The sequence below is a fragment of the Neovison vison genome, chromosome 5 (genome assembly GCF_020171115.1).
Source record: "Neovison vison isolate M4711 chromosome 5, ASM_NN_V1, whole genome shotgun sequence".
Classification (NCBI taxonomy): Eukaryota; Metazoa; Chordata; class Mammalia; order Carnivora; family Mustelidae; genus Neogale; species Neogale vison.
In genome coordinates this window covers 38,938,528-38,956,672 of record NC_058095.1, presented here as the reverse complement: position 1 = coordinate 38,956,672, position 18,145 = coordinate 38,938,528, and the positions used below count along the sequence as shown (strand labels likewise).

General features: G+C 46.4%; 1 protein-coding gene across 1 annotated transcript; it reads right to left on the bottom strand.

Moving 5' to 3' along the window:
• Positions 1-8,141: 8,141 nt before the first annotated feature.
• On the bottom strand, positions 8,142-12,816 carry MRPS23 (mitochondrial ribosomal protein S23). The gene is made up of 5 exons (XM_044248609.1): positions 12,727-12,816; positions 11,992-12,162; positions 9,255-9,332; positions 8,922-9,048; positions 8,142-8,517 (listed from the first exon to the last, which is right to left on the bottom strand). Exons 1-5 carry the CDS (start codon positions 12,768-12,770, stop codon positions 8,365-8,367), a joined length of 573 nt encoding a protein of 190 aa, XP_044104544.1. The 5' UTR covers positions 12,771-12,816; the 3' UTR covers positions 8,142-8,364.
• Positions 12,817-18,145: the final 5,329 nt, after the last annotated feature.

Sequence of the window (18,145 nt, the reverse complement as noted above, 5' to 3'; positions counted from 1 at the left end):
TGGTTTGGTGCTAGAAGGTTGGAAAAAGATAAAAGAGATCGCAACTGCTGGGGGGGATGTTGAGAAGAGAGAAGCGATTAGACAAGTAGATGGGGAAAAGGGACACAATCCCAGGTTTTTGTTTCTTCTCCTTTTTTTTTTTTAAGATTTTATTTATTTGAGAGAGAGAAAGAGTGAGAGAGAAAGCGTGCACATGAGTGGGTGAGGGGTGGGAGGGCACAGGGAGATGAAGAAGCAGACTCCCCACTGAGCAGGGAGTCCAACCAAGGGCCCAATCCCAGGACACCAAGATCACAACCCCAGTCGAAGGCAGACACTTAACTGACTGTCTCCCAGGCACCCCCTTCTCCATTTTAATCTAATGTACATTCGCTTTCATCCGGTGGGAAGCAACAGTTGCTGACAGCCTTCCAAGCACTGAGATCAAAGACTGACTCCATGGCAAGAACTGTGTTCCTGCTCCTCTTTAACCCGTATAGCACCTTGATGAGGGAGATGTTAGGAACTCTGCTTTACAGGTAAGGGAACTGAGGGTCCCTTAAGTTATTCACCAACTCCCCTAATGTCACAAGACAAGGCAATTGATCAGGGCTTCAGTCCCTGGCCGGGGGTTTTCCACTACTCCACATTGCCTCTCTGCCCACATCGCTTCCTTGCTCCATCCTCTGCAGCAAATTTGCAGATTTTGTCATGGACTGGATGGAGAAGGTTAGGGAACACTGCCCTGGGCAGTCTCTAGGGACTCAGCACAGTTAGCTCCTTCCTCTCCTCCCACTATGGTGCAAAGACAGTCGGTTTCCCCCACAGGCCTCCATCATTTGTCCTGTGGCCTATCAGCTCCCATATCTACTATATTCCAGGCACCCCAGGACCTTGTCTTCCTAAACCTCAGCCAGAACATTATTTTACAAGGACACTCACCAACCTTGAAAGGCAAGGTACCCCAAGGCAAGGAAATAAATTAATGTGGTTGAGCAGCTCAAGAGTGCAGCGCCACCTAGCGGTGCTGCGGCCAAACGGTCCCTGGTGGTGACATTTTCCAAACAATCAATATCTCATTATTAACCATAATCACAACCTGATGTTTACTTTTGGAGAAATGTTCAGTGGCAAGGGATGCACATGCACTTTTCTGCATGTTTCAGAGGCCTGCGATCCTAAATGCCACAATGACTATTAAACAGTGTCCTGCCTATGAGCAAACAGGAGGGAGCAGAGATTGATTGTACATCTTTTTCATCTAAGCAACTCACCAAAAAACAAAGCATCCGTTGAAGCCACTGACCTTTCACTAACTGCTGGAAGGAAAATGTTTGATAAATAATAAATAGACCAGTACTGGATGTTGCTCAGAACCATCTTTTAATTAAAAGAACAGATCAACTAGGTCAGGTGACTGACATTTGAGTTCCGGTCCAAGACAAGCATCATTCGAGGGTAAAACGACACCAAATGTAATTTCATTGTCAGCTACCATTCTAACTAACAAAAATCGTCTGCCTGGAATACATATGGATGGAGGGGGCATAGCACTCAACTTTCTGCCTCCTTTTTTTTTTTTTTTTTTTTAAGATTTTATTTACTTATTTGACAGAGAGAGATCACAAGTAGATGGAGAGGCAGGCAGAGAGAGAGATAGAGGGAAGCAGGCTCCCTGCTGAGCAGAAAGCCTGATGTGGGACTCGATCCCAGGACCCTGAGATCATGACCTGAGCCGAAGGCAGTGGCCCAACCCACTGAGCCACCCAGGCGCCCCAACTTTCTGCCTCCTTTGCTTTCCCCCAGCGACCTCTTCATTTGAGGGCCACAGCAAAAACAATCAACTGTCTGGTTCACATCTCCACAGAAACTGCTCCAGCACCGGGCTCACCCAGTCACACACCCACAGGCCGCACTGAGCGCTACCCTAGGAGTGACAGGGAAGCCACTTCCTGTCTTCCCCACAGGAGATGCCCTTCCTCCCCCAGACAAAGTGACCTCAACCATGTGGCTCATGGAACCTGCTCAGGCATCCAACTCCCTGAGCACCACCGAGGGCTCAAAACACATGACGAATCTCACCAATCACGCCTCCACCTTCTGGCTGTTCTGGAAGACTGGAAGAGCTCAGGAACAGAGAGACCCTCAGTGAAGGGATAATCTCACATCCCCCACCCCCAACACACATCCTCATGGTTCCTTGTCCCTCTGGCCCCACATTCCTGAGGCAATGTGAGCACGGGCGCTACCAGACCCACATCATGTCACAGGCCCTAGCGCCCATGTAGTCAGGAGAACTGGTGGCCCGGCTCTGAGTTAGACCTGCTCAGAGCGCAGAGCCTAGAAGGATGGAAGAGGCCCCACAGCTCCTGCGTGCCTGTCTGGATTCCCAAGAGTGGAGGCAGACACCAGTGCGGGGCTCAGAGAAAAATCTCATCCCACTTAAATGACTTTATTTAATGACAGAATTTGTGCAATGCTTTTAAATGTCGAGCCATCATTTATTTACAGAGAATAAATGTATCATTTAAAAAAAAAAATCAGGGGCACCTGGGTGGCTCAGTGGGTTAAAGCCTCCGCCTTTGGCTCAGGTCATGATCCCGGGGTTCTGGCATCGAGCCCCGCATCAGGCTCCCTGCTTCCTCCTCTCTCTCTCTGCCTGCCTCTCTGCCTACTTGTGATCTGTCAAATAAATAAAATCTTAAAAAAAAAAAAATCACATTAGGAGAAGGAAAGGAAAAGTGAACTGGCAGAAATTGGAGAATTGGAGGGGAAGACGAACCAAGAACGACTGTGGAGTCTGAGAAACAAACCGAGGATTTTGGCGGGGAGGGGGCTGGCGGGGCCTGGGTGAACCCGGTAGTGGGTACTAATGAGGGCACTATTTGCATGGAGCACTGGGTGTGGTGCATAAACAATGAATCTTGGAACACTGATAAAATAAAATTTAAAAATAAATCAGGAATCCTCTCAGAGCACCGATTTTTCTATAATACTGCTTTCATGTTCAGAGAACATGACACTAAATATTAGACAAAATTACAAAAAGACTTGGGTTTGCCTTTTAAGGACACATGATCAAGAATAAGGCCTACTAAACAAAAGCGAATGAAGAACTCTAAAAAACCTTGTAAATCCAGTACCACTTAAAAGAGCCTTGCTAGCAATGTCCACAATAGCCAAACTATGGAAAGAACCTAGATGTCCATCAACAGATGAATGGATAAAGAAGATGTGGTATATATACACAATGGAATACTATGCAGCCATCAAAAGAAAATCTTGCCATTTGCGACAACATGGATGGAACTAGAGCGTATCATGCTTAGCGAAATAAGTCAAGCGGACAAAGACAACTATCATATGATTTCCCTGATATGAGGAAGTGGTGATGCAACATGGGGGCTTAAGTGGGTAGGAGAAGAATCCATGAAACAAGATGGGATAGGGAGGGAGACAAACCATAAGTGACTCTTAATCTCATGAAACAAACTGTGGGTTGCTGGGGCGAGGGGGGTTGGGAGAAGGGGGTTAGGGTTATGGACATTGGGGAGGGTATGTGCTTTTTGGGTAAATTGGACGGGGAGGTGAACCATGAGAGACTATGGACTCTGAAAAACAATCTGAGGGGTTTGAAGTGGCGGGGGGGGGTGGGAGGTTGGGGGTACCAGGTGGTGGGTATTATAGAGGGCACAGCTTGCATGGAGCACTGGGTGTGGTGAAAAAATAATGAATACTGTTTTTCTGAAAATAAATAAATTGGAAAAAAAATAAAAATAAAAAATAAGAGCCTTGCTATAAGGGCGCCTGGGTGGCTCAGTCGGTTAAGTGTCTGCCTTCAGCTCACGTCGTGATCCCAGGGTCATGGGATGGAGCCCTACATTGCGTCGGGCTCCCTGTTCAATGGGGAGCCTGCTTCTCCCTTTCCTCACACTCCCTGCCCTCACTTGAGCGCTCTTACTCTCGCTCAAATAAATAAAAATTTAAAAAAAAAAAAAAAAAGCCTTGCTATACAGATGATGGGAGATGAGTGACCTGTTTCCTTTGTTGGCTTTCTTCTTCCTTCTGTCCCTTAACTAAGAGCATTCATCTGGCTCAGTCCCCGACCATCCAGTATCTCTCTACACTCCCCTTGGAGAGTTCATTCATTCTCCTGGCTCCAACCCTTAGCCTCGTGCTAGCGACCTCCTCCCTATCTCCCAGACATCTAACTCATCCCTCTGTCTGCCACTTGGACGATGCACCATTACCTCTCAGTATGTTGAGAACTGAAGCCTCCTCCCAACCTTGCTGTTAGTGATGTAGGCATTCTTCTGGTCACTAAGCTTTGTAACCTTGGCATGGCTGCAGAGACCAAAGCCTTGACAGGTCTCCTCTTCCTGCCCTCCCCGCTCTCTGCCCGCTCCAACCCCATTCTTTGCATCACATCTGGGTGAATCTTCCTTCCACACAACACTACTTTCACTATGTTACTTCCCTGCTCAGACTTCCTTATACCCAATTGAACAACTTTGGATAGTTACTGAGGCCACCATGATCTGACCCCATACTACCTGTTCAAACCTGTTTTCCACTACTCAGAGTAATAGAAGCACCTGTCACACATATGACAAGTGAGCTTTGCATTCAGTATCAACTTTCACATAACTGGAAGCCAAAGAGGCAAACATTATTCCTATTTTGTAGTCTGGCACCGTCACAGGCACACGGGCACACTAGCAAAAACCGGAGTAACCAGAACTAGCCTCAGATCTTCCAACTTGTCTTTGCAAACTGCACTGTAACCTGGACACATGCCTTCCTTGGCTTCAGTTTAGCAAACCCACACGGAGGGCCCACTCCAGAAAAGGCTCGGTTTAGTGTGTCAGTAGGTACAACTAAGAATTTCTGCACCTGTTGACACTCTGAATAGAAAGAAGGTAGTCCCCTCCAGAACAGATGACCAGGGGTGAGGCAAGAGCGCCAACAGCAGACCAGGTGTGCCAACTAAATGACGTGCATGAGTGCAGCCTGAAGAGGCTCAGCAAGGGACTGGAGATCTGATTTGAATATCAGGTAACATTTCCAAGTATGTACCATTTCTCTTTCCTTTTTCTTTTTTCTGTAACTGAGTTTTATGCCCAACATGTGGATTGAACTCAGGACCCTGAGATAAAGAGCCACATGCTCTACCGACTGAGACAGCCAACCGCCCCTGAGAGGCCCCACTTGGACGGGCAGTGAAAACAGTTTCTCAAGACTGCGGTGGCAGGGAGGGTGCTCCAGGCAGGGGAAACAGCGTGCCTACTTCAACTACCCCCACCTTTCAAGGCTCTCCGTGTGGTATTCCTGGACTAGTCTAGAGCTGGCTCCTACCCGACGCTGCCATTATTTCATATCATAACTTAAAAGAATTTCTGTTCATCTTATTGTTTCCAAAGTCACTCATCTTCCCAGTTAGATTTTAAGCTCCTTAATGCAAGAATGAGCTCATACTTCCATTCTCTCCAAGCATCTCTATGTTGTCGATAGCTTTTGCCTACTCCAACTGTGTGAAGGGCTCTGAACTCCCCAGAAAACTTCAATGTCACTGTTTTGACCATGGAGATTCAACATGAAGACGTTGCTGTAAGGTCCAGGCTTAGACTCTCCTCAGGAAAGAGTCTGTCTGATTTAATAAGATGGAAATGGGGGCGCCTGGGTGGCTCAATCGGTTAAGTGTCTGACTTTGGCTCCGGTCATGATCTCAGGGAATTGAGCCCTAACCCGGGCTCCATGCCCAGCAGGTGTCTGCTTCTCCCACCTCCTCTCCCTCTACCCCTCTCCCTACTCCTGCCCATGTGCATGCTCTCTAATAAACAAAATCTTAAAAAAAAAAAAAAAAAAAAAAGCTGGAAATGTACTGGTGAGGGTGCAGGGATACAGGCATCCCTGCACGTTGCTGGCGGAAGTGTAGAAGAGCAGCTTCTGTGGAGGACAACATCGGAATCAAAGACACGTGACTCCAGCAGTACCACAGTGACGGGTACGCCCACAGCAGCACTGGCTTGTTTGCAACCCAAGAACACATACAGCCACTTTTGTCACTCAGGCACTGATCATATCACTAGGCATCCACACAAAGGATCCGAGACAATAATATTAAGTAGAAAAATGAGGTACAGGACAGTAAGCACAATGTCCTCACGCATATGCCCAAAATATTTCCGGAAATGAAATGGACTCGGGGGAGAGAACTAGGTGGCTGGAGATAGGTTTTAGAAAGGAGACTGGCCTTTTACCTTTAAATTCTGAACCATGTGCCTGTACAGTTTCAAAAAAATTATGCATCAGGGACACCTCAGTGGCACAGTTGGTTAAGCAACTGAATCTTGGCTTCAGCTTGGGTCATGATCTCAGGATCATGGGATCAAGCCCTCCATCTGGCTCTGCGCTCAGCACAGAGCTTGCTTCAGGTTCTCTCTCCCTCTCATTCTGCCCCTCCGGCTCATGCTCTCTCTCTCTCTCTAAAATAAATAAATCTTAAAAAAAAAAAAAAAAAAAAAAAACGTAGAGGCACCTGGGTGGCTCCATTGGTTAAGTGTCTGCCTTCCACTCAGGTCATGATCCCAGAGTCCTGGGACTGAGTCCCGCGTTGGGCTCCCGCTCGGCGGGACTGCCTCTGCTGCTCCCCCCGCCTGTGCTCTCTCACTCTCTGTCAAATAAATAAATAAAATCTTTTAAAAATAAATACATACATACATACACACAAATTTTAAAAATACAAAGTATGTGTCAAACAACTTTCTAAAAATGTCATCATTATCATTATGGCAAAAAAAGCTGCCTTTTAAACCCCAGAAACAGAAGGTCTAGAAAAGTTAATGAGTGACCCCCAACAACTGTTCCTCTGAGAACAGAACCATCTCTCCCACCTGCTTAAGACCTCCTCCCCAAGCTTGGCACTCACTGGCTGTCTATGGTTGTTGAATGGATGAATTTACTTTCCCATCTAAAAGTAAAACATTCAGGGGCGCCTGGGTGGCTCAGTGGGTTAAGCCACTGCCTTCGGCTCAGGTCATGATCTCAGGGTCCTGGGATCGAGTCCCGCATCAGGCTTTCTGCTCAGCAGGGAGCCTGCTTCCCTTCCTCTCTCTCTGCCTGCCTTTATGCCTACTTGTGATTTCTGTCTGTCAAATAAATAAATAAAATCTTTTAAAAAAATAAAAATGAAAAAATAAAAGTAAAACATTGCAAAACGGTGACAGGGGTGGCAGGGAGATGCAGCATGGCCAAGAACTGCTTTTGCCTCATGTACTTTTCACCTTCCATTCCCAGAGCACCGTGTGCAAGGCCATGCCCAGGCTGAGGTGTGGGCTCTGCCCTTGGTCTGCCAGGACACAGAAGAGGCTGCACGCAAAGAACAGAAAAGCTACAGGAGTTCTAAAATCAGAGAATTTCTGAAGCAGCTTCTTTCTACTACCTGAAAACCACTGGTCTGATCAGAAATACAAAAGCTACACACTTAGAAGATGTCATTTATTCAGGAGAAGATATGAAAATGAAGAAAGCAGCAAAAGCTACACACTTAGAAGAAGATGTCATTTATTCAGAAGATATGAAAATGAAGAAAGCAGAACAGTTGGTAAGGGCTCATGAGCACATCTCCACACCAGGAGGCAGGTGGATGCCGGGGGAGAACAGCATCTAAATGAGCTGGCCTCCTCCTGGCAATCCAGTTATCTACAGATGTCCTCTAAATTCAGTCTTCGGCTGAAAGTAATCACTTATTCATTCAAACCTTTACTAAGCAGACTAGGTTCGGGCCTATGCTAATTGCCTCCAGCACCCTTAACCTCATCTATGAGATTAAAGCTATAGTTTCGACCTCTGTCTCTCATCAATGATAGGTTCTCACTTTTACCACAAAGCACAAGACAGCGTGACCTCTCAAGTTGAAAAGCAATAGTTCTAGAGTAAAATGTAAAGATTATCTACAGACAGAAACAGTTGGCCCAGGGGACATACCATATGCACAAGTAAAAGCCTGACGGAGCCAGAAAAGAGAAAGATACCCGAGAATCAGATATAGCCAACCCACATGTTAACACAGAAATCCAAGCAGACCTACTCAAAACGTGTCCCATTCAAACCATACTTATAAAGGTTTCCTCATGCTATTTACAATTTTAAAGTAAATTTACTTTTTAAGCAGTCAGGGAATTCTTTATTTAATACCATCCTAACATAAAAGTTCATTCAAACCATGAAACTGAGCTTATGACAACCTAGAAATAGGAACTAAAAGAAGGCAAACATAATGCCTTAGAGACTGGGAAACATTTACACAGTTCAACTGTTAAAAACAGTTCAACATTCATCTAGTGAATACAGTCTGGATGTCAGTATACATGGAATACAAGTTCTTCAGGGAGGTGAGAGACCTTTTGGCTGTTCTTCAGATGTCTCCAAACGCTGATCCTGGGGAACTTCTTGCAGAGGCTGGTTTTTTTCCAATACCGTTTGAGGTTTGACACCCGTGGGTTCAGATTCCCAGGAAATGTGACTACCTTCCTTTTGCTTAAAAGACCAAACATAAATACATCACACAGATGTCATTTTCACTCCACTGACTGACTGAAGCTGAAGCTAGCTGAAGCTAAGCACATTCTATCATGGAATCAAAACATTAATATCCCAGGTCAAATTCTATTACAACAAGCAACACACATGATAAAAATCTCTAGAGAACCATAATTTCAAAAGCCCTAATACTAACTCACTTGTTCCAAGTAGCAGTCACTATCACAAAATTTTAGTATATGTACACATCTTTTTTTAATTTCAGTGTATTTCATCTACCAGCATTTGACCTGGTGTTCAGGGACACAGGCCAAGGTTGGAGAAGAAAAACTAAGCCTTCCTTTAACTTCTAACAAAGAGACAACTAATCCTTAAAATAATTTTAATTAAAAAATACTCACAGTCCTTGCTTCTCCTACTCTTCTCAGAATGACACCTGCTGCTAATAAAGCCTTCCCTGTTTCCACAAATAACTTCTCTTCATCAGTTTCTCCAAGTTTCTGTAGCTCAATGTACTTCTCCACAAACCTGGAATTCCAAGCAGTCACATCTGAGGTCTGTATATTGAGAGTCATCAACATGCTGTTACAGTATAAAGCCTTCCCTTAACACATCTTCCTACAGGAGTAGCTTTTTCCTCCTGGGGAATTCAACAAAACTCCTCAAACTGATCATTAAATTCCTTAAAAAAAAAAACCAAAAAAATTAACCCAAGATATGTTAAAATGGCTTACTGTTGACAGGTAGACTTGAAGTTTGGATTGAACAGATCAAAAGCTCTCTGACCAGATCCATAGGTTGAATAAAATTTCCTAGAAAATATAAACAACACAACATAAATCTCCACTTATAGATCATGGCCAAGAATAAAGAAAAATTACTAAGCCAAGCATAAACTTTTTTTTTTTTTAAATTAAGTAGTGCATGCACATGGCTAATACACCAAATATTACAAAAAGGTATCCAATGAAAAGTTAACATTCCTGCTCACCTCCACCCCAAACCCCCAGCTCCCTCCCAGGAAGCAACACTAACCATTTTCTTGTGCATCCATCCAAGAATATTCTAATATACAAGCATACATGCATCTATCATTCCCCCCTCAGCCACACAGTTTAACTCCAAGGACAGAAAACACTATTGTACATCTTGTACATTATACATCTTGCCTCTTCTACTTAATAGTTCTTAGAGATCATTTCAAATCATTGAACTTATATTGTTTCCAGTCCTTTGCTCCTTTTCTAATCCTTTTGCTCCTGTAGACAGTGCTACAGTGATTAACTTTATCAGTATCTCTTAGTACACTGTGCAAAGGAGTCTGGAATAAATTCATAAAAATAGTTTTACTAGCTCAAGGTATGTGCATTTGTAATACGCCCTTCCAAACTGCCAGACGCTTCCTGAAGTGGCTGTGCCAATTTACACTCACAGCAGTAATATAGGAGAGTGTCTATTTCCCCATACCCCAGCCAAATTCTCTCTTCCTACTTTCTGTTCTTTGTCAATTTGACAGATGAAAAATTGTAACTCGTTTTACTTTTGCCTTTTCTTATGAAATAAACTGGACATCTTTTCATATGTTTAAAAACAAACTGAATTTCCTTTTCTGTGCTCTTCTGTTTGGTGGGTTTTTTCTACTGATTTATAAGCAAACTTTATAGCAATATAATTAGCCCTTTGTCATACTTAATACCAAATTTTTTCCCCAATATGTTGGCTGGCTTTTGATTATCTTGTGGCACTTTTTTAGGGGGCAGAAAATTTTAATATGGCTTCTGGGTTTTATGTTATACTGACAAAGGTCTTTATCACTCAGATTATTCTTAAAATTTTTCCACGTTTTCTTCTAGTACTTTTATGCTTTGATTTTTTACATTTAGGTTTTGATATGACTGGAACTTATTTTGTTTTTATAAGTTCTTTAAAATATTAAAAACACAGAAAGGAAGCCACAAAAATAAAGGTTCAAAAAATTATTTCAATGCAAGGTATTATTATTTTGACATTAACAGTAATAAAAAAGGGACCAGTAAAATATTCCACATCTCCAATGAACTATCACCTAGCTCCTGCTAACCATACAGCAGAAACACAAATGATTTTTTTTTTATTTTAATTTTTATTTTTAGAGAGGGACAGAAGGCACGAGCAGGAAAAGGGGGAGAGGGAGAAAGAGAGAATGAGAATCCCAAGCAGACTCCCTATGGTAAAGCCTTATGGAGCGTTCAATCCCAGGACCCTGAGATCATGACCTGAGCCAAAATCAAGAGCAAATGCTGACCTGAATAAGACTCCTAGGCACACCCACAAATGATTTTAATACATAAATCCTAACCAAGTACGTGCAATGAGCCTACCCAGAAAAACACTGACAAAGAAATTAATGTCCCCAAAGATCTCGTACTTCAGGAACTACCCTGAAAAATTCCAAGTAGAGCAAGAACATACTTGTTCCCCCACCTCAAGGAGTGTTGAGGGCCAGGGGAGGAGATTCCTGATATGAAAGGGGTCTAGACCTCATATGAGAATATAACAACCTCATAAATTGTTTTCTTACATCCAGAAATAGAGAAAAGAATAAGAGGACAGGGGCACCTGGGTGGCACAGTTGGCTGAGCATCTGACTCCTGGATTTGGCTCAGGTCTGGCTCAGGGTTGCGAGATCAAGATTCACCTGGGGCTCCATGCTTAGCACAGAGTCTGCTTCTCCCTCTGCCCTTCCCCTCTGCTCTTGTGTGTATGCATACCCACTCTCTCTAAAATTATTAAAAAAAAAAAAAAAAGAAAGAAAGAAATATGTTATTACCCTGAACAAGGTACCACCTCTGATCTTAATATTTAAGAAAAAAGAATCATGGGGTGCCTGGGTGGCTCAGTGGGTTAAAGCCTCTGCCTTTGACTCAGGTCATGATCCCAGGGTCCTGGGATTGAGCCCTGCATCGGGCTCTCTGCTCAGCAGGGAGCCTGCTTCCTCCCCTCTCTCTGCCTGCCTCTCTGCCTACTTGTGATCTCTGTCAAATAAATAAAATCTTAAAAAAAAAAAAGAATCATACAAATTCTAGGTACTAAAAACTGACATCACTATTTGTGGGAAAGAGCTCTGCCACTGAATTCCCAGTGAGTTGACCTCCTTGAGCCTCATAGTCTTTATGAATAAAATGAAGACAATACACTGATCTTGTAGGGTTAGAGTAAGGCCCAAGTTAGAGAATGTTTTTTAAGGGCTTGGCATAGTGCTAACAGACACACAGACACGGGTAGCTATAACTTCAATTACCAGTCCACCAGTTGGGCTCCAGATCCTATTTCCCAGAACTTGTTTCAGATTCCCTAACTTGGGAGATACACAAGACCTTCTTCACAGGGCAAGCCCTGGCTCGACTCCTAAAAAAAGTCACCAGACTGCTAGCTAAATCTCTCCTCCTGAAGTTTTGCTGCCTCCTGTCCACCATGTGGCTTGGCACTCACGCTCTAATCCGATCCTCGGGGTACAAGATGTCCTGGATGGCAGCTTTGGCTTTGCCATATCGCAAGCGGGGCCTCCGGAAGACCGGCTCTCTCAGTGGGGGAAAGGCATTATATACGTCAAACCACAGGGGCTTCTCGTTCAACACCCCAGCCCGAATCAGGTCCCGAGTCCTTAAGGAAGGGAAAATAACGAAGGTCAGTCAGTTACAACAGTCTAAACCCCTGAGTCAGTCTAGTCACAGCCTGGGACATCAGTGGGATCACGGAGTCCACAAGACAGAACCGGAAGGAGGCCAGAGCGGGGTGTTCCCCACCCACAGGTAACATATTTCCACATTCCAAACCAAACTAACAAAGCTCAGGGGTTAAGTTTTAAGTTCTATTTTTCTCAGGTGCGTCCCACCCCCCACCTCGCCCCATCCACGCCGCGTCGAAGAAAATACGAAGGTGGCCCACACGAGCCCATCGTCATCTTCCTCCCTTCCTCTTCCTAGGGAACTCCGCTCGGACAGAGGAGAGGTGCAATCTTGAAAGGGAAAGATGCGTTCAGAGAGTGGGTCGTCAAGCACACCTATTCAGAGACAGGAGGGAGCAAGAGAGGGCCTCCCCCGGCTCAGACTCCTGCACTCTGGAGAATACTTCGCCCGGCTCTGACCCACCCAGAAAGAGCGTCAGCGGTCGAGAGCCCCCTTCCTGAGGAGGTACCCTCAGCCCACACCGGGTCCGAGCACGCACCGCGAGAAAACACTCCCCACGGTCTCCAGCCGGCTCCTCGCCATGGCTGGTGCCTCGGACACTTACGGCCGGGGACTACCGGAAGCGGAAGCGCTAGCGGCAAGCGAAATGGGCGGAGGCTGCTGGCCGAGAAGAGGATCGCGGCGCGCCCTCCGCCGCCGCAGCCGGAGAGCCGAGCCAGGCAGAAGCAAAGGATGGGCCGAACTGGTGCGGCTGTTGGCCGCGGCCAGGTTCAGACTGGAGCACTCGATAGCCGAGCCGAAAGGGAGGGAGCGGGCCAGAGTCGGGCAGAAGCAATAAATGACCGATCTAGAGGAGGGAATCCCGCGACGGTTGCTTTGCCCTCTCTGGCCTTGCGGAGCCTACTCCAGTCAAGAAGGTGGGGCGGCGCCGAGGGAAGATGATGGGGAGGAAGGAGGGAGGCGCAGCCTACGTTCGGGGAGCCAGCTAGGCCAGGACGCATGTAAAGACAGAGATGAGAGGTCACACCGTGGCAAGGCCCGGACTGCGCCTTACCTTGTTTGGAGCCACAGACTCCGCAGAAGGAAACCGAGGCCGGGGACGGGCAGGCACCGGCCCAAGGTCACACTAGGGCCCGAGCCTCCGTCCTCGGCGCTATGCGGCGCGCCCCGGGACTCCGTTGACCCCGGAGTGCCTCCAGCATCCGCTGCCCTCGGGATGCTGTGGGGCAACTAGTGTTTTCTCCGCGGGAGGCGTCGCGGGCTCGCTCCTCTTGGAGCTGGAAAAGCGAAAGTGAACAGTACAAAATTCCGATACGGAGACTCAAAAATCTGGGGACAGTAACCTCTCAGGGTGACCTTTTGGTCCAATAATCATACAAGGGTAGAGCACCCCAGAGAACTCAAAGCGCAATGTCCTGAGGGTAATGGTGCAAGAATGGTCATTGAAGTATTGTAGCGGGGAAGAAAATCAAATGGAAAGTTATGGTTTATATATCCTATGCAATCCTATGCAGCTATTACAATGAACAAGTTATGTTCCTCTGCATTTACCTAGATGCACGCCCATGACTTCTAAAATGAAAAAGGACGTTGCAGAGAAACATTTTAGTGGGATCCCAACCTGTTCAAAGAATAAAGAAAACACCTTTATATGTGTTTGTGTTTGTGTTTGTGTTTGTATGGAGATAGAAACCATATGGAAGGCACACAGGACTGTGAAGATTGGTTATCTCCAGTGAGACTGCAAGAAAAGAATATTTTTTCTTTATGTATCCCTCAGAGTTTGACCTGTAAAGAGTTTTTATTCATATTTGAGCTTTTTAATCCAATGAAATGTTTTGAATCACAGACACACAAAATAGCTTCTGGGAACGCATTATCATCTTTGTAAGCCAGAAAGAGCAGCAAGTCATCCCGGAGCCCTCCCACTCTATGGGAAGCTGGTAAGGAGGAGGGATGTAATGTTTGAGAAGCAGTTACTGCTTGTTTGTGTTATCTTGGAATCCACACACCTACTCAGAAGGTAGCTATTATTAGCCTTATTATAGATGAGAAAGTGAGGCCACAGTGGGTGAAGTAACTTGTCAGATACTTGAGTGACAGAGCCAGGCTTCCAGCACAGCCTGGGCCCTCTCTAGAACCTACAACCCTCCTTAGCTATGCCTCAAGCTGGAAATGGGTAGACCTACGGAGACAGGACAAAGCTGGCCCCAGGGGCAAGGGCCAGGGAGATCTGAGGCCCAGGACTACACTAAGAGGGCGGTTTCACTGTTGCCACAGGGCCCTGTGACAAAGGGAAGAAAGAACCCAGTTCTGGCTGCTGGGCCAAGTGTAGAGATTCCAATCTCCCGGTCCTAGGAAGGTCTGGAGGACTCTGCTCTAGGGAGAACAAACATGCACCCAGCTAAATATAGTCTTCCTAGCCTCATAACAAGTTTCTAATTCTGTCCCAAGTCGGAGCTAGCTTCTGGGGGGGGACCACAGACACACTTCCCCTCTCCCACTCAGGCCTGGCTCCCTAGGCCATTGCAGTGACCGCTGGTAAAGAAGTAGAAGGGCTTACTCTATGATAAGGGAGGAGAGCCAAGAATGCAAACCCTCAATAGGGGAGGAATTGCAAGGTGGGAATTTTTCCTCTAGATTTTCTTAGGAAAGTTCCTTCCTCTTGTGAGCCTTGAAAGTTTCCCCTCCAGCATCCTATTTAATGCTTCTGTGCCTGAGACAGGGGAATGCTGGTGGGTAGATAGGAGGACCATGGGAATGTGGGAGCAAGATGAATGGGGAACCCCCAGCCTGCAGCAGGAAGTGAGCACCCTAGGGAGTGTTCATTCATGAAAGGGAAGAAGCTGTCAGGCAGCTGAGGGCAGGCAAACTGGACGTTAGAGGCTTCTGTCTTCTCACCAGGACCTCTCAAGGCTGCAAGGGGCTGTTGTACTCATGCCACATGCTGCACCAGAAATCTGGATCATCTTGTTAAACTGTTCGACTCTCTGATGCCATAGGTAGTGTCCCGGCAATCTTACACAGAAGAGAACTTGTAAACTCTCCAAAAGGCCGTATTCCTTCTACTGCACTGCTGGACCCCTGTAGATGTGCCCACTAAACAGTCTTAACTGTCTGCGTGCCTTGCAGCAGGAGTAGAAGCCGCCGTTTGTGGACAGCCCAAATCGTAGCAACAGGCACTTAGTGCTGGTACATGACAAGTCTGATGGCAGTTACGGCATCACTGCTGCTCTTGTGATCTGTCACCTGCCCACTGCCCCCTAGGACTGAAGCATTTTCATATTGTAGTAGTCGGCTAGGGCAGCCCTAACAAGGAATCACAGACTGGGTGGCCTCAACACCAGAAAGGTATTTTCTCGCAGTTCTGGAGGCCAGAAGTCCGAGATCAACTTGGCAAGGCTGGTTGCTGCTGAGGCCGCTCTCCTTGGCTTGCGGACGGCTGCCCTGAATCCTCACGTGGTCTTCCCTCTGTCGTGTGTCCTCTTCTTGTGACACCGGTCATATTGGATCTGGGCCAGACCTAATGGCCTCATTTTAACTTCAGTACCTCTTTAAAGATGATCTCCAAACGCGGTCACATTCTAAGATACTGGGGGTTGGGATTTCAACGTCGGAATTTTGGAGGGACGCTGTCCAGCCCCATTACATTGCTAAGTTCTTAGTCTGAAGAGCTCCCGTCTGCCCAGCCAGATCCACACCGACTTAACCCTGCTCTGGTCCTCACGAGGCTGACTTCTATGGACCTCATCCCACTCTAGTTCCATCTGTGTTGTTGCAAATGGCAAGATTTCATTCTTTCTGATGACTGAGTAATATTCTGTGTGTGTGTGTGTTTACACCACATCTTTTTTAAAAGATTTTATTTATTTGAAAGAGAGAGAGAAAGAGAGCACAAGCAGGGGGAGAGGCAGAGGGAGAAGGAGAAGCAGACTCCCTGCTGGGAAGGGAGCCCCATAGGAGGCTCAATCCCAGGACCCTGAGATCATGACCTGAACCGAAGACAGATGCTTAACCTACTGAGCCACGCAGGTGCCACCACATCTTCTTTATCTACTCACCACCAGTCGATGGACATTTGGGTTCTTTCCATAATTTGGCTATTGTCCGTAGTGCTGCTATAAACATTGGGGTGCATGTGCCCCTTTGAATCAGCATTTTTGTGTCTTTAGGGTAAATACCCAGTAGTGCAATTGCTGGGTCATAGGGTAGCTCTATCTTCATCTTCTTAAGGACCCTCCGTACTGTTTTCCGGAGTGGCTGCACCAGCTTGCATTCCCACCAACAGGCCAGGGGAATTCTCAAGGGCGGCCTCTTCACACAGAGCTCTCTTCCCAGGATCCGGTCCCTATTTCCTCCTTTGCCCCTTCAGACCTAGACTCAGCAAACAGTGTCCCTCTGTCACTAGCCAAATGCTCTAGGCCATCCTTTGTGGCTTCCCTACACTCTGCCCACATCTTTATGAAGAGTGCCCTTATTTATATAGTGCCTGGGAATGTGTCAGACAAAAAGAGAAAAAGCACCCCAATAGCAGGACAGCCTTGGTAAGTAAAAGTCCCAGCATATTGATGAAATCATTAGTACTGCTACTCAACTTTTTTTTTTAAAGATTTTATTTATTAGAGAGAAAGAGAGCATGAGAAGGGGGAGGATCAGGGGGAGAAGCAGACTCCTTGCTGAGTAGGGAGCCCCATGAGGAACTAGATCCAGGATCATGACCTGTGCCGAAGGCAGTCGCTCAACTACTGAGCCACCCAGATTCCCGTGCTACTCACCTTTGGCAGAAAGCCAGGGTCAGGGAGAAATTAGCTGCTTGCCTTCGAAAAGGAGGAAAACAATAGTATATGGACCAGGAGAATGAAAGACAAGAAGGCTAGAGTGCCATCTCCCCCCTCCCCAGGCTGTGGTGTGCTCCCTCTCCTGGTCCAGCATGCTCCTCAGAGGCCCATACCTCCCCTTCCTTTGGAGTCCATCAGGAGAGCACTTGAGCCCCCAGCACACCCTCTGCCAGACTCTGCTCCCTCCCTCCCTAACCTTCTCCCTCTCAAAATGTGGTGGTGTGACTCTACTTACTTGTCTGCGTCTCTATCTGGGCCTCTCTGAGGGCAGGAACCGGCTCTTTCCTATCTCTGCCTTCCCCTACCCTGCCTGAGCTTGGCCTGGAGCTGACTCTCAGAGTTTCCTAAAAAACAACATGGATGACTAAAGCCAAGTTAGGACAAATGAGGATGACACCATCCAGCCCTCCTTCCTGGAGGCCTTCCTCAAATACACCCTAGGTGTATGGGCAAAAGCTGTGATTGAATGGAAATAATCCTCCACCCCACCATGAACCTGGTCATCTCTAGTTCTGGCTATCCTCTGTGCCTCACTGACAAATCCATTTTTACAAACCTCTGGGCCTCAGCTTTGTTATCTGCAAAATGGGCATAATCATAGTACCCACCATATAGCCTTGTTGTGACGAGTCAGTGGGTCAGTACCTTCACCTATTAAAACAGTGCCTAGTGTATAGGCCCAATAAATAAGAGTGATGATGATGGCTTCTGAGCATTCCTAATTTAAAAGCAATGGATCACAATTTATTCAATCACACCTAACAATTTGCAGAGCATGTTCACACAGCTGCCCATTCATTTCTTCAGCAAGCAGTCTTGCCCCCCAACAAGAATCCAGTTCAAGGAGAGGAAAGAGAAACACTTTATGCCTCTACCCACCCCTCTATCACCGTGGCTCCTTTTGTAGCCAAGGAAACAGGAGCCAGCTGGGCCTGAAGCAACAACCTGGCCTCTTATTATTAGAATTAAAAGGCAATTGGAATCACTCTGGAGCTTTCCCAGCAGAAGATGCAACCCTTGAAGGCAGATGCTTCAGGCTGATATGGGCCTCTCTTTTCTTGTGGAAGGCAAAGCAACTGCATCCTTAACGTGCATCCAAACCTCCCAAGATCTTGGAAA